This window comes from Cryptomeria japonica, chromosome 4 (genome assembly GCF_030272615.1).
Source record: "Cryptomeria japonica chromosome 4, Sugi_1.0, whole genome shotgun sequence".
NCBI classification, from domain to species: Eukaryota; Viridiplantae; Streptophyta; class Pinopsida; order Cupressales; family Cupressaceae; genus Cryptomeria; species Cryptomeria japonica.
In genome coordinates, this window is record NC_081408.1 from 1030653 (window position 1) to 1056628 (window position 25976).

General features: G+C 34.9%; 1 protein-coding gene across 3 annotated transcripts; it reads right to left on the reverse strand.

Moving 5' to 3' along the window:
- Positions 1-6754: 6754 nt before the first annotated feature.
- Positions 6755-17855, reverse strand: LOC131064547 (DNA replication licensing factor MCM7). 3 transcript variants are annotated; one of them, XM_057998705.2, is made up of 16 exons: positions 17552-17807; positions 17386-17453; positions 17224-17283; positions 16794-17020; positions 15698-15875; positions 15413-15535; positions 12391-12480; positions 12159-12301; positions 10398-10575; positions 9921-10112; positions 9583-9755; positions 8712-8915; positions 8451-8616; positions 7616-7837; positions 7362-7509; positions 6755-6931 (listed from the first exon to the last, which is right to left on the reverse strand). In XM_057998705.2, the coding sequence occupies exons 1-15, from the start codon at positions 17580-17582 to the stop codon at positions 7405-7407; spliced, it is 2160 nt and encodes a 719-aa protein (XP_057854688.2). In that variant the 5' UTR covers positions 17583-17807; the 3' UTR covers positions 6755-6931; positions 7362-7404. The 3 variants fall into 3 exon arrangements, with proteins under 3 accessions (XP_057854688.2, XP_057854687.2, XP_057854686.2); XM_057998704.2 differs by lacking the exon at positions 6755-6931 and adding an exon at positions 7046-7241; XM_057998703.2 differs by lacking the exon at positions 6755-6931 and having other exon boundaries at positions 7046-7509; positions 17552-17855.
- Positions 17856-25976: the final 8121 nt, after the last annotated feature.

The window sequence follows — 25976 nt, forward strand, 5'->3', positions numbered from 1 at the left end:
AGAGTGGTATTTTCATCACACAATCTAAGTATGTGAAAGAGGTATCAAAGACATTTGGTATGAGTGACTGTAAACCAGTTGGGACACCAATGGTTACAGGATGTAAATTGTCGAAGGAAGATGAAGCCACATCTATTGATGAAAAGGAGTACAGGTCAATGATTGGGAATTTGGGCTATGTTGTTCACAGCAGGCCAAATATAGCTCATGTAGTTGGTCTAGTTGCTAGATTTAAGAAGAATCCAAAGGAAACACATTTGATAGCAACCAAGAGGATATTCAGGTATTTGAAAGGTACTGTTGACTATGGATTATCTTTGTCTTATACAATATCTATCCCTTTTGAAACCAGACTTGATCCCAACCTCATCAATCCAATCAATCTAATCAATTTTATCAATCCAATTAAACCCATGCATGTCATCAACTATCCACTCTTCTATCTTTCATATAACATTCTTCTTCTTTCAAGAGATCATTCATACCTTTAATGCATGAACAATCTCTTGAGGGGGCATTCTACTTCCATCTCTCAACATGCTAGGGCAAATCCAGACAATCTCATTATCATATCAATGTCATATTAGTATCAGTATTCATATCTAGGGCATCATATCGAAAATTTTGGCAATGGCAACAAAATCAAAAAATTTGGCAACATATCGAGCGATTTTTCTTTGAATCAACATGTGGTCACACATTACTTCAAAGAGGGGCAAAATGTAGACACCTAAATCTGCACAGTTAATTAAATGAATTTTATTTTTTAATTGTCATTTTATCCACCTATTAATTAAATTAAGGTTTAATAAATATCCTCTTTTCTTCTATCTAGCCATTAATCAAATTTAATATTTGGTTAATTCCCCTTTCTTTTATTAATTAAATAAATCTATTTATTTGATTAAATCCCATCTCCACATTTAATTCAATTTACATTTAACTAAATTAATCTTATGATATAAATAAATCAAGATTTATTTATTTCCCCCCACTTGTGTTTCACTACAAATGCAAGTTGCATCCATTTTTAGTTGAATTAATAAAATATTTTATTTTAATTAAAATATTAATATCTCCCACTTGCATTCTCCTAAATTCATGACTAAACCTCTTCTAGATCCTTCTAGATTCTTCTAATCACCCTAATTAGCATAATCTCCCCCTTACGCATTTGCACATTCATTAAGAGAAGTCACTTCTCAAAAATTCCTCAAAGTTTTTGAAATGCATTAAAGGCTTTATGTCTTCAATAAGTTAACCCTCAAAGTCTCCCAAACTAGTAATGGTTATCTCAACCTTACCATATGATTAGAGACTTTCTCTCTAACTCAACCCTCATCTAACCCAGGGGTCTCATCAAGCACTCATGGCTTTGACCCTAGTTATCCTTTTAACCCTTGCACAAGAGTTTACCCTTCGTGTAAAAGCTTTATCCATTGGTTATCCAGTAACTCAACCCTAACCTTACCTCCTAAGGTAACCACCATGTCTTCTCAGGAATTTAATGCCTCTTACATCTCCTTTGAAGCCTCCTCGAGGTGACATTTGTCAACCTAGGATCCGATTGAAAACCTCACAAGGATTGAATAACTTTAAATCCCGACCCTTGTTAAGATCACTCCAGCTTAACCCTCCATTTCCCTATTTCTTCTATAAATAGGACTCACTTTCGTCATTATCCAGATCCAAGTTTTTATGCATCCAGGTTATCAAGAATTTACATTTGCCTCTCCTATAAGCTTGAGTATTTTAGATAGCAATCACATTTTAATAGAATGTGAGTTTCTTTATCACATCTTAGTATTATCATAGAATCATCATGTTAGGATAGAATATCATATTAGCTTTATCTTAAATATCATTTTCATTCTAGTTTAGCTTCATATCAATCTCATCATCTTGCACCATATCATTTTCTAGTTTCAATATCCATTCACATGCTAAGATTGTAGTTGCACTTGCATTTAGATCTTTTATCATATATCCCTCATTCTTTAGGTAGTCATCATAGAGATCAAGTGTTCTTCCAAGCTCAGGGCCACCTTCATTTGAAAGATCCTTGGAGATAGAGAACAATGAGACGGTTTTAGAGATTTTGTTTCACTAACCTATTTATGATTCTAACCTCTAATATGATGTTTCATTGGTGTTCTTGATTTGTTTCTCATTCGCAAGATTCCACACTTCGAAGTATACATAAGTTATTCCTTGTGTGAAGGCATTTGTTTGCTCAAGGATTATCTCTTATGCAAGAGGTGTGTGTCCTTGACTACAACCTCTTCTTCACTTGGCAATGTATATCTATTATAAACAAACCCTTCACATTGGGTCAAAAGTGTGTCATCCTTCATCAAGAATCCTTTTACCTAGCAATAAGGGAAGGTAGATATTCTTGTTCTCCTTCTCTTCTTTTGGTAGAAGATGTTATGTTTACTCAAGAACTCCTCTTAGACATAGATGTCTTTGAGCAAAGATCTCTTCTCCTCTAAGGATTCCCTTTACACTTTTTGAAAGATATCTCTTTTTCAACTATCTTATTCTTGCTTGTGAGAGTGTTGTCTCTTTAGGTTGGATTTATGGACATTGATGTCTAAAAGGATATCTCCTTGGTGTTGACGGTGGGTATCCTTGTTTTCAGCTTCCTTAAGACATCAACATAGGGATATGTTGACATCTTAAGGGGGGGCATACATATCACCCCCTTTGTACCATATTGTACTATATTTTTACACTGCCTTAAATGGGGTGTTCATTCTCGAAACCAGATAAAATAAACTCTCACATGAGATGCTTCATGCCCAAAACTAGACGCAACATTTATATATGTCTTGTACGAGGTGCACATTCTCAAAATCAGAGCAAACAAACTCTTACACGAGATGTCCTCAAAGTTGGGCATATATTTCTCTTACACGGGGTTACACATACTCGAAACCAGAGCAAACAAACTCTTACACGAGATGTTCCCAAAAGAAGACACACATTTACATTTTCATGTGTGTTGCATGCTCGATACGAAAGAAAACAAAATCTTATACAAGATGTTTGTACCTGAAACCAAACAATTGCATACACAATAGGATGAGTGGAACCAACAAAACACAGCTAGACTATTCCTACTCTCCTCCCCAACATGGATCACCTAGTAAAATACAACTAGAATGTTTTATCTATGTCTTCTCACTCTTCTTCTCGTGTGTCACCTAGAAAAACACAACTAGAGTGTGATATTCATGTTTCCTCCTTTCTTCTTTCCTTGAGCTCATAGATTTGCTATTTGTGCTTCATGGTTTGATACATGCTCTTGCTCTTTTTATGTGAACAATTGTGTCCTTGTGATGACATTTCAAGAGTGATATTGGTGATTGAGACATTTTGGTCATCGAGGTCTCTTTAGCTAGTTGACTTGAGGTCTTCTTATGTTTTCTTAGCTTTTGTGTTGTGTGTCTTTTGTCTTTGTTGGTCTTGATTGCCTTTTTGTCTTTGTTGTGTACCCTTGCAAGCAATTGTATGAGTTAAGATCCTAAGATTGGTGGCTTGGTTCTGCAAAATCGATGATGTCTTATACTCCTTGTGATCTCGCTCCTAATTGCTCCTCTCTTTCATCTTTCATCTACTTGATCGCAAGTATTTGTGTAGGCTTATACTTTCGTTAAAGTGGGGGCTAAATGTAGCATCGTAAATTGTCACCGGTCCAATTTATACCTCATATTTGTGCCCCTACTTTAGTGTGTCCTATCCTCATCTCCTTTCTAGGTCCGTTTGTGCCTATTCTATAGCTTTGAGGCCATGAACAACCTTTTGTGGGTCCGACCATGGGATAGCCACCTCATTTTAGCATTATTTTGGTCCTAATTGTGGTGGGACTAGGAATGCCCTGGTCTGGACCATGGCGCCCCAAAACATCATGGTCCCCTTCAATCAAGCCCCAATTTGAAATGGAGTAGGTGCTATATCTCATCGATAAAATTTGATCTCTATAGCTTCGCATGAACATTGGAGATAAGCCTAATCAATAATTTACCTAGAAGCCCCTATATAAAGACATTTTATCAACCTATTTTCATCTAAGTGATATAAGCAATCTAAGTCTCCATTCCTATTATTTGTGCATCCATGAAGTATTCATTATTAGGCATTTTCAAAGATCTTCATGGTTGCATATTCATCATTCAACCATCGTGGAGCAAAATTACAATCTATCTTATGCAAGCATGTGTGTATGATTAGTTTTTGTGTTTGTCATGCTATTTCATACAACATTTGTGATTTTATTCAAAGAGCAAAGCATCATCATCAACAATTGCAAATCTAAGGTATATCTATTTAGCATTCATTTCAATATTTGCATTACTTCATTCAAGGTTAACTCCTAAATTGAGGTTTGACTTAGGCAAACCTCTAAGTCAAACCCCTATTCCCAACAATGCCCCTCTTCTTTTTATGTGCAGGAAACAAGTACAGAGTTGTGTTCGAGAGAATCGACATAATTCACAGAGATGAATGGGTTCATCTTTCAACCACGAGAAATTTGAAGGACCATGACGAATTGATACTACCTGGTCTTGAAAAATCAAGTCGAGCTCTAGGATCAAATCCATGACATCTTATTTTGCCCTAATCTAGGTTGGTGTCTCTATACGACAACTATAGCTCACTGTCTCTGCATGGTCTCTTCAATAATCACCTATTTTGCCCTAATCTTCAACAATCCAATTCAATTCGACTAAGGAGGATAGAGCCCTATCAAAGGAGCCTAAAATCTTATCAGAATCTTAATCTATCAAGGCTAGATTTATTAGATTCCTCTCCTCCTTAATGTAATGGTTAGTTAGCTCATTTAGTGGTTTTATTGTCTTAATTTAACCCTAACCCTAATTTTTCACCAACACAAATATGGAGGTAAAGAATAATGTTAAATCCTACACTTTCAAAATTTGTAGCTTTGAAGGATTCATTCTTATAGTGGTTTGGTCTTAACTATAATTACAAATGTTCTTTTCATATAGGCATATTTTTCTTTCTCTAAGCATTGATTATTTTATTGAAGTCCCCAAGAAATTAAAAAATAAAAAGATTGAACTCTATAACTTGATTGGAAGTTCCTAGATTTTAGTTGTTAGAGGCTAGTTCATTTGTCTAGCCTATTCAACTTGAGTAGGATATAATGCACAAGTTTTAGCATTATGCAATAGTTCATCATCTATTGCACAAGTTTTAGCATTATGCAATAGTTCATCATCTATTGCACAAGTTTTAGCATTATGCAATAGTTCATCGTCTATCATATTTATCATTGGCTTACATTTAATACTTAAGTTTGTCTACTTAGGTTGCTACTCTTAACAAGCTCTCTATGGCAAAGAATTTAAGGTCTTCAATATCTAAGGGCAACCAAACAAATGGGGAAAGAGAAAAAAGATAAAAACAAAGAGTAGAGCCATGATATGGAAAGACGTTGTGGAGTAAGGGCAAAATGACTACTTACAAATTTAGAGGAAATACTTGAGGTTTAAAGACCTTGGCACAATTTAGAGAACATCCTATGCTAAGGGAAATCAACCCCTCAAAATCAAGAGGTTAATCGAATAGACTAATTCCTCAAGGTCAAGAAGCAAGCCTAACTATGTTTCTGATGTTAAGAAGTAGCTTATAGTTACTCAATCTAATGTTAAACAAGTTTTACATGATTAGTAAAAGCAGAGACTTCAAGTTCTAATAGGAATTTGTCTTTACTAGCCAAGTTCTTTACATACATTTTGCTACAATGAAACAAAAAAAATGGCATGATGATGATAAAACTTCAAGGAGCTAAAAAACTATCTCTAGGACAACGATTGTTGGTTCATTCTCAATTTTGCATTAATGTTCCTATAATTGTCAAACACTTCGCAAGACAAAGAACTCATCTCTTAAATACTAATTCTATATTTTATTTTGATTTACATTCAACCCTTCATATTTCAAAAACATTTAGAGTTTTCTATATTTTGTATTAATATATCATTTTTTTCTAAGTTAATTTTGTATTAATATACCATTTTGTCAATGATTTATACATATTCATAAATTTTGAAGAGTTTACATATGAATTAATAATAATATAAAGGTTTCACATTTATCAATCAATTTTACATTTTTAATTACATATATCACCTATTCTACTTTATTCAAATACTTTTGGTTACAAAAGCACTTGCTACTTAATGATAAATATTTGAGATAATCTTATGTAAAAAATATAATTAAGTAACACTATTCAATTCATCATCTCTTTTAAATCTCAAAAAGCATATTCCTTAATTTAGACCTTGCCAAATCCCCCAATGGCATTAACCTAAAAAGCTCTAAAACCTTAAAGTAAATATCTATTCCATCTTTAGACATAAAACACACCTACCAGACTTCATATCACATGTGCATACTGTATACACAAAGCAATCTAACCAAGCACATTTGCCAATTTGTTGAGGATTAGTACTTGTATAAGCAACCAATTAGTATTGAATTAGGCTTATATTTTTCATAAATGGACAAAGGGTTTGTGAGGGGGTGCTTGATTAATAAAAACTAATATTTTGTTACCCGACCAAAATCAGCTACAATTGATAAACACGTCAAATTATTATAATAATATTTTTCTTAAAAAAAAGACCTACAATACTGTAGAGTGCACTTCACCAAAATTACGATGTGAAACTGAATTTTAATGATATCCCTTAAAATTTGGACATGTCTAAAAGATCATATATGAAAAAAATAATGGTTTTACTTGATATGGCATGCTTTCAAAAGGGATAGGTGGCCCTGTGTTCCTCTTTCTATCCTCCTACATCTCTCATGCTTTAGAAAAAGCCTTGGCCTAGAATAGTTTTGAAAGATCCCGATTGCTTTGTCGTACCAACCTTCTAAATATTGATGGCGAATGCTGTCAAAATGTAACAGTTTTTGGCAGTTATTAATTAACAGTTTTTGGCAGTTATTAAACTCTAGAGAAAAAGAAATCTTCGGAAACAGGATTGCACCATAGGAAAAAGCAATCTCGAGTAGTGTCAACCTTCACTTAAACCAAAAAAAAAAGTGAACAAGTAACTCCTCAACCAGGAAATGGAATAGAAGCAATATTCAAGCCACGTTTTACATAAAAGACATCCCTTAGATGGACACGAACTTCACAGGGTAAACCAATTGACTCACTCCCATGTTGCTTAGGAATCTGGCGGAATCTTCAACCTAATCTACGAAAATAAACTTTTATATTAATACCAAAGAAGAATTAGAGATGTTGCTGAGCGTAAGAACGCCTGAAAAGCAAACTTTTATGTTTCTAAAATTTTTGGAAACGTGCGGACGCTTACTTTACATTGTTATGATACATTGTAGGGTTCCTTTTCTGCGCACTTAAGCGTCAATAAAATGGATATCAAATGTATTGGGATCAATTTGCCACACATTCAATGCTGCATATTCTTCCAAACACTCCTTAAGCTGAGCTTCTGTGTAAGCCTAAACAAATAAAAAAACAAAACCCAACTTACGATACTTTTTCCACAAAAATAACACATGAATCAACTGGTATTGGTTGGGCCAACATGTAGTTCATAGAAAGTACCTTCCGAGAAATCCAGTTGAGAGCATTAGCATATCTAACGTCCATGGTGTTCATTCGGGAGGCTTCATCTCTTATGATGGAATAGATGTCAGATATGGCATCCAAACCGCTCTTCTTTCTTTCATCAGCATACAGAGAGAACTTTGACATTTGCATCATCCGGAGGGCTTCATCTACATCACTTTGGGCCACAGTATCCGAAAATCGAAGCCTGGCTAGAGCCTGTGAATTAATGGTCCAGTCAGAGATCTTATACATGAAAAATTACAAAAAAAATGCATACACCATCACTTTACTTATTGACATCAATCTGGCCAATTTAAGATCATACACCATGATCTTTAAGATAAGAAAATAACGGTAAAAAATTGTAAGAATGGCTAGTAATAAATTGATAAAAAAGACTGAAAAATCTGGAAAGGCAGACAATTTATACTTGCTCACTCTTACAATTTTCTTTCATAATCTTTTATTTCTCAAGAATGATCATGATGTACAAACCGAAACATCAATTATTTAAATACATCAACATTTAAAAAATAATAAACTATCACGAACTGTAAAAAACATCATATTTCTGATTAAAAGAGCCTCTAGATATCATTTAGATATTTGAGATTTGTCATCCTCAGGTAGCCTTATCCCATGAGTAACGACTTCCTCTGATCATTTTTCTGACATGTATGTTGCTATGACTACACGGTAAAAGGAACCACAGGACCTCTTAGCACTGTTAGCACCAGGGAGAACTTTAATGCTAAAACATCAGCCCAGAGACTTAAATCTTTACTATTTATTGAATACACAAATCTACTATTTATTAGAATATTTATACCATTGAGATTCGAAGAATGCTTAAAAGTGTTCTCGCTGTGGTGTAAGAATGTGGTGCATCACTCTGTGCTTCCTCTTGCCTCATGGCAGCATAAGCACTGGCAATGTACTCTGTTAAATCTTTGGGCACCGTAGGCACCGTTCTTCTCGCTGCTGCTATATATGCCCTGGTGAAAATCACACATGAAAACATAACCAATGCATTCAACATTACTGTACGTAAGTTTAAGAATCAGGAGCCAAGAATCAGTCAATTACTCACCTCAGTATGGATGAATCAAGAGGAGCAAAACCCAAAGGGGGCGGCTCGCACTTTTGGTGCACATATAACACGTGTCTAGCCATTTCCAAGTCGCTATCCATGTCGGCTTTGTCAAGTATCAACCACATCAAATCAAAACGGGAAAGCAATGCCGGAGGAAGATTGATATTTTCTGCGGGAGTTCTCCGGAGATCATACCGACCCCTGTCATAGTAACAAGTATCAGAGCTTACGAACAAAATTGAAGCAACCTAATCATGCAGAGGAGGAAACTCTGTTTGGAATCACAAACATTTTCAAACAAAAATCAATTTATTTGAAGCCATCGCAAAGCTTACGAACAAAATTGAAGCAACCTAATCATGCGGAGGAGGAAACTCTGTTTGGAATCAGAAACATTTTCAAGCAAAAATCAATATAAAATATAATCGACGTGTGAAGAAACTGTAACAAAATTGTCATTAAATGTTTTGCTGATCTGGAAATAGAATTCTAGAATCTCCAAATTCCAATAAATGGTTTGCTGATCTGGAAATAGAATTCTAGAATCTACAAATTCCAAAATTTAGTAGCTTCAAATATATAAAGTACAGAAAATAAGGAAACCTCTTCAGTGAAGACTTAATGGAATATCCCAATAATGCCATCTTTCTAAGTACATGACCATATCCTCGACTTTAATTGGTCCCCGACAAAGGAGAGGCAGAGACTCAAATAAATTCAGCAGTTCAAATGAAAACCTCTCCCTCTTATAGAATTTGAGCATAAATACCCTTCACACTGGTTTGCGGTTATTTCAGGAATCTAAGATTCAGATTAATAATTCATTTTAGGGACAAACCAGATTAGAAATCAATGATTCAATGCATACCAGGCAGGATTCGCAGCGGCTAGCACTGCAGTTCTTGCATTTAAAGAGGTTGTTATGCCCGCCTTTGCAATACTCACAGTCTGTTGCTCCATCACTTCATGAATAGCAGTACGGTCTGTCTCGTCCATTTTGTCAAATTCGTCAATAGCACATATACCCATATCTGCAAGAACCTGGTTCATCCCACAAAAGATTGTATTGTTACTTCAGTCGCTTTATATATACCAAATACCGATATTAGGTAAGTCTTCAGAGATCAGCCTCACAAATTAATTGATTAACTACTGAACCCACATTTGCAACGCCATTAACAGGTCAACGCATTAAATTACTCATACCAGAGCGCCGCCCTCAAGGACCATCTCACTCGTAACTGGATCCCTTTGAACAGCAGCTGTGAGACCCACACCGCTGCTCCCTCGCCCAGTGGTGTAAACTCCACGAGGTGCCACACTGACCATGTGTTTCAGCAGCTGACTCTTTGCAACTCCAGGATCTCCCATCAAGCAGACGTGCAAATCACCCCTTATCTGTGAATTCAATGAAAATGAGCTATATACAGTTTACTGAGTAGAAGCAATAAGAATTGACGCGAGTCAGTAGATATTTGGCTCTTGCTACAACCAGTTCTACAGATTATGGTCACACATACAGCATTCAAATATCCAAAACAAGGATAAAAATTGTCCAGCCAAATATAAGTGAAACATAATAAAACTCCACTTGTAATAACAAACAGTTCATAATCTTAAGTTACAGGGAGTCTATCCTTTGAAATTCATCTATTTACATCTCTGTTCAGTTATTAATCATACCTTCATCCCGTCTTTCAATTTTCTAGTGGGAGCACCCACAAGTAGAAGCAATAGAGCTTTCTTAACATCTTCATGACCAAATATTTCTGGAGCCAAAGAACGTGCAAGCTTGTTGTAAATGTCCCCGTCCTCAGCTAGCCGTTCAATTTGTTCTTGTTCATCACCTTGCAGAACATACCTACAGTACAAAGGAATAAACAATAGAAAACAGTGTTAAATCAGTAAAATACAACGTAAAATTCCAGTTACATAAATCACATAAGCTTATTTCTAACAATATAGGCCACTCGGAATGTTCCAATGAAATGACAAGCCAGCCAGTCGAGGCAGCAAAACTCACTGCTGACCGCTTGACTTGTGACTTTGTGGCTCGGCAGAGATATTCCAAACCCATAAAATTTGTATCAAGGGAACATAAAATAACTCTCACGTTGATATTACATTAGTTCAAACATCTAATCAACCAAAAGCAATGTGTACTAAGTTTAATAATGTTCAAATTTCTACCATTGTGGACATCAAGATCATCTTTTCAATAATTGCTTCGATCTACCAAATTTGTTACCATTGCAGACATTAAGGTCATGTGATTTGCATACTGATTCTATCAAACATTATTATCTAGCAAATCCCCCTACAAACTCTATGAGGCGCATAAATTTTGGTTGAACCGATCATTCAAGGTGGAGACCAAATCTTATAAAAGAATTCAATCTATTATTGATGGCAAAAATGTGCTTACTAATAATAGCGATGATGTTGCTCATAATTCTTCTAATGATGTTGCAGGTCTCATTAAACCTACATTAACTACAGTTAATATTGACATTTATAAGATGTCAACATATTTGATAAGCATTCCATTGTTGAAAAGATTGAAAAAGTGAATCTGCTTCTCATGAAAAATGATTATGATGATTGACGATTGTGATATATTGGTTCTTACAAATGTATTCTAATTATTTGAGCCTATGGCAACAAAGATGTTGCCTCTTGGTCAATAACTCCTTCAAAGAGATTATGTTTTTATTTTCCTCTCATCTGCCAGAGGAGGTAGCATGTGTGTCAAATTTGAGTGGAGACTTCATAAATTGTTGACAACTTGTGATTACACAAGGCTGCACCTAAAGCGTGCTATTTCAGATATTATTTGAATGCAATTATTATTGGTGGACAATTGATATTAATATGTCCATAATGTATTGATTGCACCCAATGTGTATCATTTTTTATCTTTTCGTCAGTGATAATGCAGAGTTGCTCTAGAATGATGGTGGCTACTCATATTGGCTACTGACGTTTGGTCAATTTCATCAAATTGCAGCAATAAACAAAATAAACCCCAGTTTCAGACCTATCAAAATAACAAGCTCACCATGAAAAGTTGAAATATGTCAAACTCACAAGCTCATTATCAAAGCCTGAGACCCGTCACAAGCTCATCATCAAAATTTGAAACCCAATTTAAGATCTATTATACTAACAAAAATCTTCAGATCAACCAACAAATATTTCCACAAGTGGTGGGCTGAGAAGTTTGAACAATTCAAAATACTGTCTGATTTCGTAACAACTCCTTCAGATTAAAGGGAGATATTAACGTGTTAGTCATCAAAAATTAAAACAAATTTCACATATCATTTTTTTTAATTTTGATAGTCCCAACAATTAAACTATTCTAAGATTAAATATAAACATTATAAAAGCCCTTACACAACAAGAAGCCAAAAACTTCATGACAGATGAGGAGCTAAAACTCACTCTTCGTATCTTTTTTTGAAATGAGTAATTGACATTGCTTCCAGGTATGTATCAGCCACCAAACCTGCTTTCATGGCCCTAAAGCCTGTGTAAGGCATAGGAAGAAATATTCCAGAGATCTCGACAAGATCACCTGGCCCAACCTGGTCAAAACAAATCTAGTTATGGCAAAATTAAATATATATAGCATCAAATTTAACGCACAGTTAACATTGTCTTGCAGATAGCATACCTTCCTGGTAAGTTCCCCTCTCATGTGTACTGTCATCGACCTAGGTATATGTCCTTTGGGAACATGCTCTGACAGCTCCTGAATTTTAGCCTGCAGACGAGAAAGATATCAGATGCACAAAGAAGGTGATGTATGAATAAACTTAAATTAGAAACGATCAAATATCACACACGAATTTACTTAAAAACATTCAAACCTAAAATACTTTAATGAATCAACCAAATCGAATTCTTTTAAGAAATCTAACTGGGATCTGTTGTTCAACCCACGATTGGTACATAGCAGAGACGCGCTACAGAAATAGTCATCTTGAATTACATCTAGACTATATGCTTATAATTCCCCATGCTTCCTGAAAATAAAACCATAGATGCTAATAAAAATCTACACTAAGAACCATATGTAAAACAGAAGCCAAGACTGAATGATTGCTTAGTCAAAGACTCTTAAAAATAATTTAATAGAGAGAGCATACGAGTTGCACCACAATCCCCGAGTTACCAATATTCCTATGAGGTGCACCAAAGTCCTCAAGACACCCACATAGTATAAGGCAACCTAAGAAAAATTGTCAGTATAATGTCGCGTACCTGATCCATTTGATATTTTTCAATTAGTTATTAACAAATGCTTATTTATTTTTCTCATTAGATGATTAATTTCATTATTCGTACTTCTTAATATAGATATCAGACCCTGCTACTACTTCAGTTTTAAGAGAGAAGGGTTTATGTATGTTACTAAAGCGCTTAGAGACCAAATACAATAGATTCCCTCAAAGTTTACAAATCAAGCCCTTACCTATCTTGGATCAATACCCTCAAGGCTTGTGGGTCGCTAATCCCCACCCTATCTTGAGACTTAACCTATGCTTGGATTTAGACTGCCCCTCCTTGAAACATCTCATTCCCATCTTAAATACTGAGTAATAACATGATTTAGACTATAAGCACACTAATTTCATATATATATATATATAAGTATGATTTTCATAAATATTGCAGTCCATATTAATATTACTATTAATTCTGCATAAGAACATTATCGTGCTTCATATATTAAGCATACTTAGTAACACACCCCATGCATACCACTATGAACAAGGATATTACTGCTTGTAACTTAATAACAGTTCTAATCTGATCTGATCAATGGTGATCTCCCGAGATGCTTTTTATTTCTTTCCTTTATATCTTTCAATGTGAAGTCCAATCACACCTCTTCATCATGTATACCCTTTGACAAGAGACACTTTCACCAATAGCACCCTTTGAAAGGGTGCAACTCTTCATTATTTCTGTCTTTTGAAAAGGATACAACCTTTCACAATCAGATCTGCACTTTCATTTTCATATTCTCCCCCTTCGAATTAGTTCTCATCCCTTTTATACCTCATATTTAAGAATCACAACTTATCATTTCATTTCTTTTGACCATTCATTAACTTAATTTAAATTAAATTATATCTAGTTATATTCTTTTATATTTTTATTTAAATTTTATTTCTATTCTTTTGTATTTTAATTTTATTATTATTATTTATTATTAAATTTTATTATCAGAGTTGGGACATTACACACAGATAGTAAGAGGCTCACGTCATAGCAAAAATATTTGTATCTATAGGAGATGATGATTTAGATTTGGATCAATCAGGCATAATGTGGCCCAGCATAAATGTAAAACTACTGTATTTAGGACTGAAAGCAAATCACTCTAAGCAATTGTAGAGTATAAACTGTACTTTAATAAGAATGAGTAGACAATCTATGCAAAAGAATTTCCAAGATTTCACGAGGGACAAAGTCAACCATTTCATACTTCATAAAGCATTACGATCCCAATAGATACTTAAAAATAAGCACAACCAATAACTAGGGACTACATAATACATCGATGGTAACAAGTTGAGTTCTAAAATTGGAGTTCTTTTTATAGTGTGTTGGTTAAATGATGGTGTTGATGTTGTGATCATTAAGGTTCAAGTTGCTACTGGGCCAGTGTGATCACAGACTTGTGCCTTTACTGATCCAATGTGCTCGCAGGTTCAAACCTCAGCTCTGTTAAATGGAAATGAAGTCATCTGTTAGCGACCTCTCCAACTCACAACTTTGAATCAAAAATGTCTCACATGATACCGAAAAACATATCATACCAACATCACCAAGACATAAATTTACCAACACTTTTCAAATTTAAAAAGTTGAGCTCAAAAATATGAGCCAGGCCTTCGGCAACCTAAAATATGCACACGTAAATACAAATATGCTGAAGAGTATAACACTATAAAGTGAAAAAGCGCTCAAATTGTGAACTTCTCTGTAACTACATATTGAACAGTTCTTTTGCAAATCTTTCGGATCTATAGTGTAATACTTTAAAGATGCGTTGAAATATGGTCTGTAAGAAAGTATAAATAACCTAAATGGGGCTCAAGCATTGTAGGACTAGCTCTCTCAAAGAATCGGAACGGCAATCAATTGCACAAGTGATATCCCTTCTCATCATTAAATTAAAATATTCAGGTTACTGTGCTTATGCAAACGTGAGTCTAATTTGGTAGAGCATGAAAAATGTTTTCCTGCCTTTTCTTACAAGGGCCAAAACATCTGACAAGGAACTTTTTATGCTGAAGAGTATACCACTATAGAGTGAAAAAGCGCTCAAATTGTGAATTTCTCTGTAACTACATATTGAACAGTTCTTTTGAAAATCTTTATTCGTATCTATAGTGTAATACTTTAAAGATGCGTTGAAATATGGTCCGTAGGAAAGTATAAATAACCTAAATGGGGTTCAAGCATTGTAGGACTAGCTCTCTCAAAGAATCGGAACGGCAATCAATTGCACAAGTGATATCCCTTCTCACCATTAAATTAAAACATTCAGGCTACTGTAATTATGCAAACGTGAGTTTAATTTGGTAGCATAAAAAATGTTTTCCTTCCTTTTCTTACAAGAGCCAAAACATCTGACAAGGAACTTTTCTTTTACTCCCAAGAAAACAAAGAGTTGTAGTTACCTCTTGAAACTTCAAAAACTTCGAGGCTCTCAACTGAAGAATGAGATTGCCCTTGGCATTGTTTGTCCTACAACGATTAGATGGGCACTCAAACAGAGGCATGAAAGTCCGAGCTGTCACTTCCTGTTCAAGATATGCCTTCATCATAAGATACTAGAACTGAAGAAAAAATTGAATATACATCTCAGCAAGAGAATGTACCATACAATTAGTAAATTCCCATAATAAGGTTACTAAACATAACTCGGATAATACACAAACCAAGAAGGGCTAGAAATATCATACTTGATATATTTCGAATCCACATTCCTCACAAGTGTATACTGCAACCTGCATTAGTGGCTTCACATCCGAGCAGCGTGTAACTATACCCATCACTTTGACAAGCTGTCCAATATGAGAGGCCTTTACTTCTCTCAATGTAAACGCTTTTTCCTTTGCAAAGGCTTTGATGTGAACTTCGCTGCATTGGCAGTAACTTATTAGCTAGTTCCAGCCAAACACTGGCAAAAGAAATTAAAAAAAAACATCGTGACAGCGAAAATAGCTGCACTAACTAAATCACATGAAACATAGAAGGAATTTTCAATATATCTAGTTTGCACCTGAATATGACCTACGTCTATCATTTCTTTAATTTTCACTCAGATTAAGGCCTCTCGGACCATGAAAACGTTCATTGAACCATTATGGAGGACTCTCATTTCAGATTAGTTAACCTCGACTAGTTTTGGGCTTTGCCATAATAAATTAAACGGAGGTCGTACAACTTCATATCATACTTAAGGATTCCCTTCGGTATCCACTAAATATCAGCAAAAAGTCGATGTTTGACAACCTTCTTATCAAAATAACTCAACACAATGCTCTGTATGCTGTGCAACATTCTTTTCGACTTATATTGGCCTTGTTCTGAAAAGTGACCCTAAGTTACATTTAGTTGGGAAACTCTCTATAATTTAAGACCTCTCTGTTTTGTTACATGGTTTATGGTAACACTTAGTTCAGCATGGTTGCTGAAGATTTACCATTTAATCATTTGTCTAGGCCTAAGTTGAGCTCGATACGGCTGGGGCTGAAATGTCAACCCCAATGATTATTATGACGCCCTCGTAAAAGTTCGGATGTACAGAATTTATCCAGCGAGAGGCGGGGTATCAAAGCCCAAAAACCACCTAGAGACTGACGTGTATATCAAAACCAACGCAGCCCTGTTTAAGTTATGACATTGACCGCACCTCTCATTTTTATGAGCAATTAGTTCTCTTTCATCGATTCGTGAATTTTAGAACAAACCAATGGGCATAAACGGTATACGCATTAAAGGAGCCCTATAAATAACTTTTCAACTTAACAGTAGGGCTCGATTCAATAAATTTACAAGAATCGCTTAATCTCTGCAGGCATCTTCTGAAAAGGGTCCACAGTGTCTGCATTTTCCCCGGTCTCCTCTAGTCTCTGCCTCATTAATATGTCGTAGTCATCATCCCTCGGAATAACTTCAGTAGGTTCGGGCAGCAATTCATCAACTGCCTCGGCAAAAATGCTAACATAACGACGAGTATTCGTCCTTACCCTATCCAAAAACCCTTCATCAAAATCCTTGTACTGCAAAGAAACCAAATTGGAGACATCAGTAAAAGCATTAGATAGGTGTTTCCAAAATCCTTATACTACTACAAGAAATAATAGAAGCTTAAGAACCACAACACCTTGGCATTAAAAACTTAAAACCTGTAACCGTAACCCTAATCATTTTTCTTGCACGAAAAAACTAGTAAGGGCCTAATAGACTGGCTTCTACATCTTACTTTGCTGATATCATCAAGCTCAATGTCAATGCATCGTATTCTCCTGTTAGCAACATCTTGCTGCAAGATAAACCCAAAAATAATTAAAAATATAACTCATTCCAAGAACTATGCCACCGTCAATGCTCCTTCCAAATCAAGGCTTCGGTAAGAAATAAATACCAACAAGTCCATGTACTTTGTAACGCCATTGTCTGCTACAAAATTCTTCAGGAAATCCTTGCAAACCTCTACATATAAAAAAAAAAAAGAGAAAAAAACGATTTAGCATATTGATCAGATCCAGCCCATTCCAGCCCTCATATATGATGTAGGATGCTTAGCTTACCTTTATCGGCTTTGAAATCTGGACCAGGCATTTTTTAACAGTATGAAAACCCCTAAACGATTTGAATATGGAAACCCCTTTATCAGCTCTCGGCTGCTTTTAATGTAGAGAAAGAGAACGTTTGAGCCAAAAATTTGCAAATAAACGAGTAATCTATTCTAACTTGGCAACCGCTGGCTCTATGGGACGATCCAGGAGCTCAAAGTCGAACTATTTTTCGCCCGGACACACGAACAAAGGTGTAATGAGGAAAACCTTGCTCCTCTGGCCTTCGTTTTGATATGGTTTTGGCGCCAAATTTTGGTGGGAAAGTTAACAATGGCGGGAAGGTAGACGTATTATTATTAATATTATTATTTTATTTTACATAGTATTTATTATTTAATTTTTACAAAGTATTTAGTTGTGATTGAGGAGACTAATTGTAAGATACAATAAGAGTTATAATCAATTTAGATCCCAGATTTGGTGTGTATATGTAGATGATATGTTAAATGTGATATTTGGTTGGAATTCTAAGTGATGGAATAGGTTGTTGATTCATAATTGCGTTGGGGTTTTAAGGTTTAGGTCGGATAAATGTGTTGAAAATTAGTGAAATGATTTTTTTTGTTTGTTCAAATTTATGTTTATGGAACTACTCTACACCTATGGAAGTAAAAGTATCATATGGAATTAAATCTAGACTTCAAAAAGTAAACTAGCTAAAATATGATAACTACAATTTGTTTGCCTTAGTGCTTAAAGTGGGATGTTGTTTATAGACACTATTTGGCAACTTGCTAAGTGAGCAAGGGTCATGTGGTCCTCAATCAAAGGCCTAAGTAAACTAATAAATACTATGTACCAAGATTTAAGGCGACATGGAAACGTGGAACATGCCTAGGACAATGATATGAGTTGGCAGTGCAATTATGATACTCTATGGTGCTCTTGTGTGAATACTCTTAGATCTAGATATGTGATGATAATAAATAATTAGGGTATATCCTTGCCTAGTGTGTAATTTGAAAATGTGTGTATTAGTTGACTTATAATAGCAAGTATGAAAGACAAACATTAGCATAGGTTAGAAAACTAAATTTTAAAGTTTGGAATTCAAATTCCAATGCATGAAAATGAATTGGGTCAATTATGCACTTTTAGATCTAAACCAATGTGATGATGAAAGACAAATATTGTAGATTGAGTTCGGACCCTTAGGATGTATGGAAATGAAATGAGGTTCGTATAGGGTTATTTGCTAACTTCCACACAAAATCATGTCAAATTATACATTAGTTAATATATATAAGACACTCAAATTGAAGTATATCCAAAACACAAGGGAAAAAGGCATGGGTTTGCAATTTTTGCCATTGCATTTTGCCCTCGGCTTTGATGTACATGCAAACAACTATGAGGATGCATGTCAAAGCAAAAAAATTAGTCGACATGGTAAGTATTTATAAACACTTAAAGGATATAGATATGCTAAAAGATTATATATATTTTATGATAATCCTTGAATTTCCCTTACATGAGTGCCCTATTAGATACATATAAAATAAGAAAGCTTGCATTCAGTAGAATTTATTACACATTTAAAATAGGCACTAAGTACAACTTTCTTAAAAAATATCATCAAAAATTATAAATATAATAAATGATGAGGGTAAGAGATTTTATCTAAACAAAATATGTTAAAGCTCAAACTAAGTGAAAAAGGATATGAGCATGGAAATGGGGGACCAAAAAGGGTCTTAAGTGGTCACTTTTTTAAATAGAAAAAAGACTTATCTTGTAAGAGAAATCAAAGATTGTTATCCTCAAAATTTGAAGACATAATAAGAACAAGACTCATTTGTGCTCTGAATTTTTTTTTCTAAACTACTCTTTTTTTAAAAGTGGTAGATATTAAGGGGTTCAAAAAGGGGCAACATACAAAGTCGTCTTGTTTCAACAAAATAATAATAACATAGTAGCTAGTGTGTGGCTCCTAAAATGTAATTTTTTTTAGTATTTCAAAAATTGCTTCTGTGAAAAAATAGCTAAAACCATGTAGTTTATACTTAAATTTTATTATTTTTTTAAATTATGAACATATGATTTTTTTACTAATTTTCAAAGTGGACACATCTTGTAAACCATAAATTAAGCATTCAAACCCTTGATTTTTATAAAAATTAATTGAAAATAGAAAAAAATATTTTGATTGAATAGAGTAGAGTCTAATTTCTAAAAATGTAATTTACTTGAAATTTTGACGAACAAGTAAGAAATAAAGCCAAAAAGACCATACGTAGGTTTTTGACAAAAAATAGAGACAGTAGCAAAAGAAGTTGAATATCAAAACCTTGACATAGTCAAAACATGACGAAAATAACATGGTTAGAAAGCTAAGAAAGAACTTTGTGTAACTATGTCATATTTTGTCTTGACATTGAAATACTTGCAAACCTAATGGAGAGCATGCTTGAGATTATGTATTTTTTTATAATTTAAAAAAACTTGTCTTGGGGTATTGAAATGTGAGTCCAATCCTTTGAGTTGAATGCCTAAGGAAAATCTAACTCTAAGGGTTGGAAATTTTCAAGGAAGACAATAGTATTATAACACGATTGAGTTATTGTTTGCCTTAGGCTTTACACAACACATTATTGTTTGCCTTAGGCTTTACACAACACGTTATTGTTTGCCCAAGCTTTAGACAACATGCTGACATTTTTGTAAAGGAAAATTCTCTCTCTCTCTCTCTCTCTCTCTCTCTCTCTCTCTCTCTCTCTCTCTCTCTCTCTCTCTCTCTCTCTCTCTCTCTCTCTCTCTCTCTCTCTCTCTCTCTCTCTCTCTCTCTCTCTCTCTCTCTCTCTCTCTCTCTCTCTCTCTCTCTCTCTCTCTCTCTCTCTCTCTCTCTCTCTCTCTCTCTCTCTCTCTCTCTCTCGCGCACGCACACACACACACACACACACACACACACACACACACACACACACACACACACACACACACACTACCTACATATCCTTCAATCCCTCCTACCCTCTATCTCTTCCTCTACCTCTTGTTATGTATAGCTAGGGATATGATATTATAAGGTAATTACGTGGATGGAGTTGCTAAAATGTGGCACATATCCATTAAGTTAGTTTTATTAGATCGCGTGAATAATTTGTGTAGTTAATTATATCATAAGCTGAGTATGCCCTCATTAGGATTTGCCTTTCCATTATATTATTAGGAGGTGTATATAAAGAAAGGTGATTATCATTTTAAGATATGTGTAAAAAGTATGATATTGCATTTAGCATCTCTTGGAGATATGGTGTTAATTGGCTTCTTCTATAAGGAGTATTTTATGGTGTTACCCTATCTCAATGGTTTATTATATTTATGTATCTATTGGATATTAGGGCATATTATCCCACAAACATCTCTCATGCTATTTGAGATTTATCTTCTACACTATATTATTGTATTATTAAGTGTGTGGATCATTACCTTCCTGTCCCGCCTCCCTCCCTCTCTCTCACACACATCAAATTTGAATGTTGAGGGTGTAGGGTTTAAATTTATTTTCGTAGGTTTTAGTGTTATGTAATTCATGTTAGGTTATAGGGTTTATAGTTTATGGTTGATGATGTGGGATTGGTCATTGCTCAAGTTTAGGGATTGAATTTAATTTTAAGGTTTTTAGTGTCAAATTATTAATCTCGAGTTTTAGGTTTTATATATAAGGTTTAGTGTTTGGGTCCAGGGTTGGGGTCTACAATTGATCTTGGGAGGGTTAAGCATAAGGGTTTAGGGATTGAATTAAATTTTGTAGGTTTTAGTGTTATATTATTAATGTCAATTTTTAGGGTTTAGTGTATAGGGTTTCAGGACTAGGGTTTATGATTGATGAGGAGGTTTGAGAGTTTGCCTACTTCTCTCTCCCCCCTCTCTAACTCTACCTCCTTCATGTTACCTATCCTTCCCTCCTTATCCCTCTCTCTATATAGATCTCTCCTCTCTTTTCCTCTGCCTCCCACACTCTTTCTCTTTCCTCTCTCTCATCTTTCCCTCCTCCCTCCCTCCCTCTTTCCCTCCTTACCCATCTCTCACTCCATCCCTCTCTTCTTCTTTCTCTAAATTTTTCATGGATTAGGATTTAGATTTTAGAGTAAGTGTATATTGTTTAGGGTTCAAAGTTTTGGGCCTAAGATTTAGTGCTTACAATTAACTATGGAGGATTGATGATCTACTTCTCCCTCCCCCTCTCCTCAGCCCCTCTCCCTCACTCCATTGCTCCCCATGCCTATCTTCCTCACTAAATTAGTTTTTATTTAGGGCCTAAGGTTCAAATTTTAAGGTTCAGGGTTTATAGCCTATGGTATAGGGTTTAGTGCTTGGCATACAACGTTTAGGGTTAGGTATTATAGTTCAAGGTATAAGGTTTAGGGCCTAGGGTTTAGGATTCATAGTTGATGGTGAAGGGTAGGGGCTCTACCTCTCCTTTCCTACCCTCTCTCTCCCTCATTCTCTCCCTTTCCTTCGCTTCCTTTGTCTCCCTCCAAACTATTAATGTTTTAGGGTTCAAGGCCTATGATTCAAGATTTAGGGTTTAAGGTACATATTTGATTATGGAGGGTTGAGATTCTATCACCCCCCCTCTCCTTATTCCATCTCTCCCCCCGTCATCTCTCTATCTTTCTCTTCTCTCTATGGTTTAGGGTTTTGTCCATAGATGTAATAGCGTGAGGGCTTTATAATACACTATTATTTCAAGGAGACACAAAAAATGGTAATAAGGCATGGGATCCCCATGATTTAGGACCCACTTGCTCTCTCTTTTTTTGTGCTATGTTCATTATCCAATAAAGAAAAAATTCAATGTGCTTGCATATATCAATCATTATTTGCATATTCAACCACCTTTTTTTCTTTTTAAAATGTGAAAGTAAATTGCATATTTATAGGCCAAATTTGATTGTATGAACTAATATTTTCATCTTTTAGAGCTAGAATGTTAAATATCATGTTTTTATTTTAATTTAATAATATAGAATCATTGTCTTCATCATTTTTAATGATCATACTGAACATTGAATACAAAAGAAGTTGGAATAAGCTCCAATCTTGAATGTTTGTGAAGCCAACCCAAAGAAAACATATTCGGTGGTATTGTGAGATCATGATTGATTTTCACATGCTTGAGATTTTTCACAATCTGAGGCCAACTATAATATTCATTTGTTTATATTGGTTGGTAAATGCAATTGTTCTCATTGTGGTAATTGCTAATTTGTTCTACTTTGCTATTTTTTTTAGAATGACATTTCGTATTAATATCCTATGGAACTTTTGGTAATGCAGAGATTTTAGCGTGTTCAACTCTAAGAAGTTAAATTGTAGTTTAATTTTCCTTGTTCTCACATTCAAATTGTAATTCTATAGGTTTTCTATAAGAAATGGCTTAAGGAGAACCCCTCGGCTCTAGGTTTGAGGTGGTGTCTCATTTTCTTACTATTTGAATGGATGGTGCGAACAATTTCTATGAAATACATTAAACCTGCAGTGCTTATTGTTAAAGTTCTTGATGTTACATTAGATTGTTATCGTTTTGGTGGTGGCGATTTCCCTATTGGTAGTGTTTTGAGTTTTTGTGATTTGATATCTAACAATCAGTGTGGTGAGCTCTTATATGTCATTGGAGATGGGGTTATTTGTGATATGTATGATTAGACTAAGTTGTAGGAGTTTGAGTGCTTATTAGACTTTCTTAATGTTGATATCTTAGCAGTTGCGTTGGACTATTTTGTTGGTTTACATTTGTTGTTCACTCATACTGAACATTATGAGGAGAATCCTCTGTAGATTGCTCCCTTGCAACAATCTCCTCCCACATATAATGATGAATATTTGTTGGTGGACACTATGGACATGCATGTGGATTCAGTGAATAAATCTTCTCTCATTTTAATTCCTCTGGAGGTTGGCCCTAGTAGTTGGGATTCTATTTATAATTTGTAATCTCCAAAAATTTGGAAAGTAAATATGTGTAATTGGGTTGGATTTTTTTTCTCTGTCAATTAGGCATCTTGGTTGGCCCATTTTGTTTTCCTCTTAGATTTTTTAGGGTTGTTTGGTCGTATACTTTTTCCTTGCTAGAAATTTTTGTCTTTTCCAAGCTTTGGGTTGTTCTAAAATATACAATCCTTTATTTCTATATTAATATAAATAACCAGTGGCCTTGGCCACTTTTATCAAAACAAAAAAACTTGGTAGCAAGAATTCAAAGCAATGTATACTGGAGCTCAACACCCTACTTGGATTTCTAGGGCAGAACTAAGATTAGTTGTAAATCAAAATAAGAACATCATATACCTACAATAGATCAAAATTCAAAATTATTTGTATTCGTTAAATTCAATTGGTATTCATTGCATATCCTTGTATCTCAAGTTATAATCATATATTTTCTCTCTTATATTCACTATCATTTCACCTTGTTATTGGTGAATGGATATCACTGTATACTTATGTTTATAATAGTGGACGTGGCCCTTAGATAGTATCCCTAGATTATATTTTATACTTTGAAGCTCATATTCCTGAGGCTTCTTATGCTAAGATGTGGCAACTTCTTTAGATTTGTCTCCTATGCCATGTTTACCTACCAGCATCATCCCCTCTTCAAAACATTGACTTGTCCTCGAGTCAAGTTAGCTTTAGTGGAAGGATGTGCTTGTAGATGTCTTGAAGGGAATTGAAATTATCATCCAACTGCTTTTTCACTACCTAAAGTTGATTTATGTGAATTTATAACCATACTATCTATTTTTCAGCTTTTGGAAGAGTACATGATATATATAGTCTTTGCAAAATTATGCACCTTTTCTGGTATTTCAATGATGTGGGCTAACCATAGGCTAACAAACTCTTTAATTGTTAGCATCTCTTTCAAGATTCATCTCTTTGCTCCTAAACCTATTTGATACCCTCCTTATTGTCCTTATGCATTTTGTGTCAACGTTATTTAAATAAGGAGTATTTATTTAGTCCAGGTTTGTGTAATTCTCAGGTTTGGTCTTGTTAGATTTTGTCTTGAACTGACTGCTCCCTTGAACCTTTTCAAGTTCAAAGTTCAAGTTCAAGCGGAGCATGTTGTATCACGGCTTTGTTCTAGTTTAAAACTTAATGGTCTATGTGTTAATTGCTATTGAACTTGAACTCTTGAACCTTTTTCAAAGTTCAAAGGTCAAGTTCAAAGTTGGGAGAGTTGAGTCTTGTTAAGTCATGTTTTTGCAACATGTAAGCCGCAACCCTTGTGTTGTCTTTGTTCTACTTTGTCCTTGTACTGTTCTTTTGAACTTGAACTTTTGAACTACTTTTCGGGGAGTTCAAAGTTCAAAGTTCAAGAATTGATTAACTTTAGACATAAAGTGGTGGACATGAAAATGATGAAGCATCAACATGGAGGGAATATTCTGAATTAAAAAAAAAACTAAACTTCAAGGGAACGTGTCATGATGAAGAGCCGTACTTGAAAATAATTATTTCAGGGAAGGATTGGTGGGAAAAGACTTGTAATAAATGATTTGTTAGAATTAAGTCTTTTTGAAATAATTTGGCATGGATAAGCATGCAGTTATGATTACAGTAAATCGTTTGACCGATTTTTAAGCCTGTTTTCAAGAATAGCTTTATTTATAAAAAAACACGAATTACTTGCCTTCTTCATTTGCCTAATTTGGTAAGTAAGGGATTTGCACGGGCGGTATTTTCTGCTCTTGTCTCTTCAGATTTCTGAGCTCTGCATGAAAGGTGAGTTAAAAATCTTCTTCTCATACCTGTGATTTATTGCATTCGAAGCTTTGCTTGGTTGTTCAGTTGGTTCAGTTCATCTTCCTTGTTGTGTTTTTCTTTCTATTAGTAAATTCAAAATGAGACCTAAATTGCCCAAGATAGACCAAAAGTCTTGGTTAGTTTGTACCTTTCCGGAATTAGGAGACACTTTTCTGCCATCAGTAGACCTAGATGAATTCCATGAAAGGGCGAGAAATTCTACCAGTTCTCCCTTAATGCAGAGGATTTTGGATGGTGGGTTAGTGGAAGCAGCAACTTTCCCTTCAGCGGTGTCATGCCCTGAACTGGTTCTCGAATGCAAGAACAGGTATGATCCTATTGAGAGATGTGTAAGAAGTGCAGATGGGGGAGTTTTGCTTAGGGTTAGTAGGGAGGTTATTGCTACCGTTATGAAAATACCAGAGAAGGAGCAATATGAGGTATGGACGGTGTGTAAGTCACAAGGGATTTTCTCATAAAAGAAATCATTATATAGGAATGTTATTGCAAGGAATTGGTTGTTAAAGTTTCAAAGAGGAGGCTCCCGACTCCCATGTCCATTGACTTGGGAACATTTGATTAAAGAAATCAGGGACATAATCATTCTGTTACATAGAGTGAG

What these genes read in the sequence shown, in the direction of transcription:
- LOC131064547 (XM_057998705.2), bottom strand. Translation starts at nt 17,582, where the DNA reads ATGCCTGGTCCAGATTTCAAAGCCGATAAAG. An exon ending in GTGGATTCGAAATATATCAA is followed by an intron (nt 15,536 to 15,697) that starts GTATGATATTTC and finishes TATCTTGAACAG; the next exon opens with GAAGTGACAGCTCGGACTTT. An exon ending in TCAACTGGATTTCTCGGAAG is followed by an intron (nt 7,510 to 7,615) that starts GTACTTTCTATG and finishes TTATTTGTTTAG; the next exon opens with GCTTACACAGAAGCTCAGCT.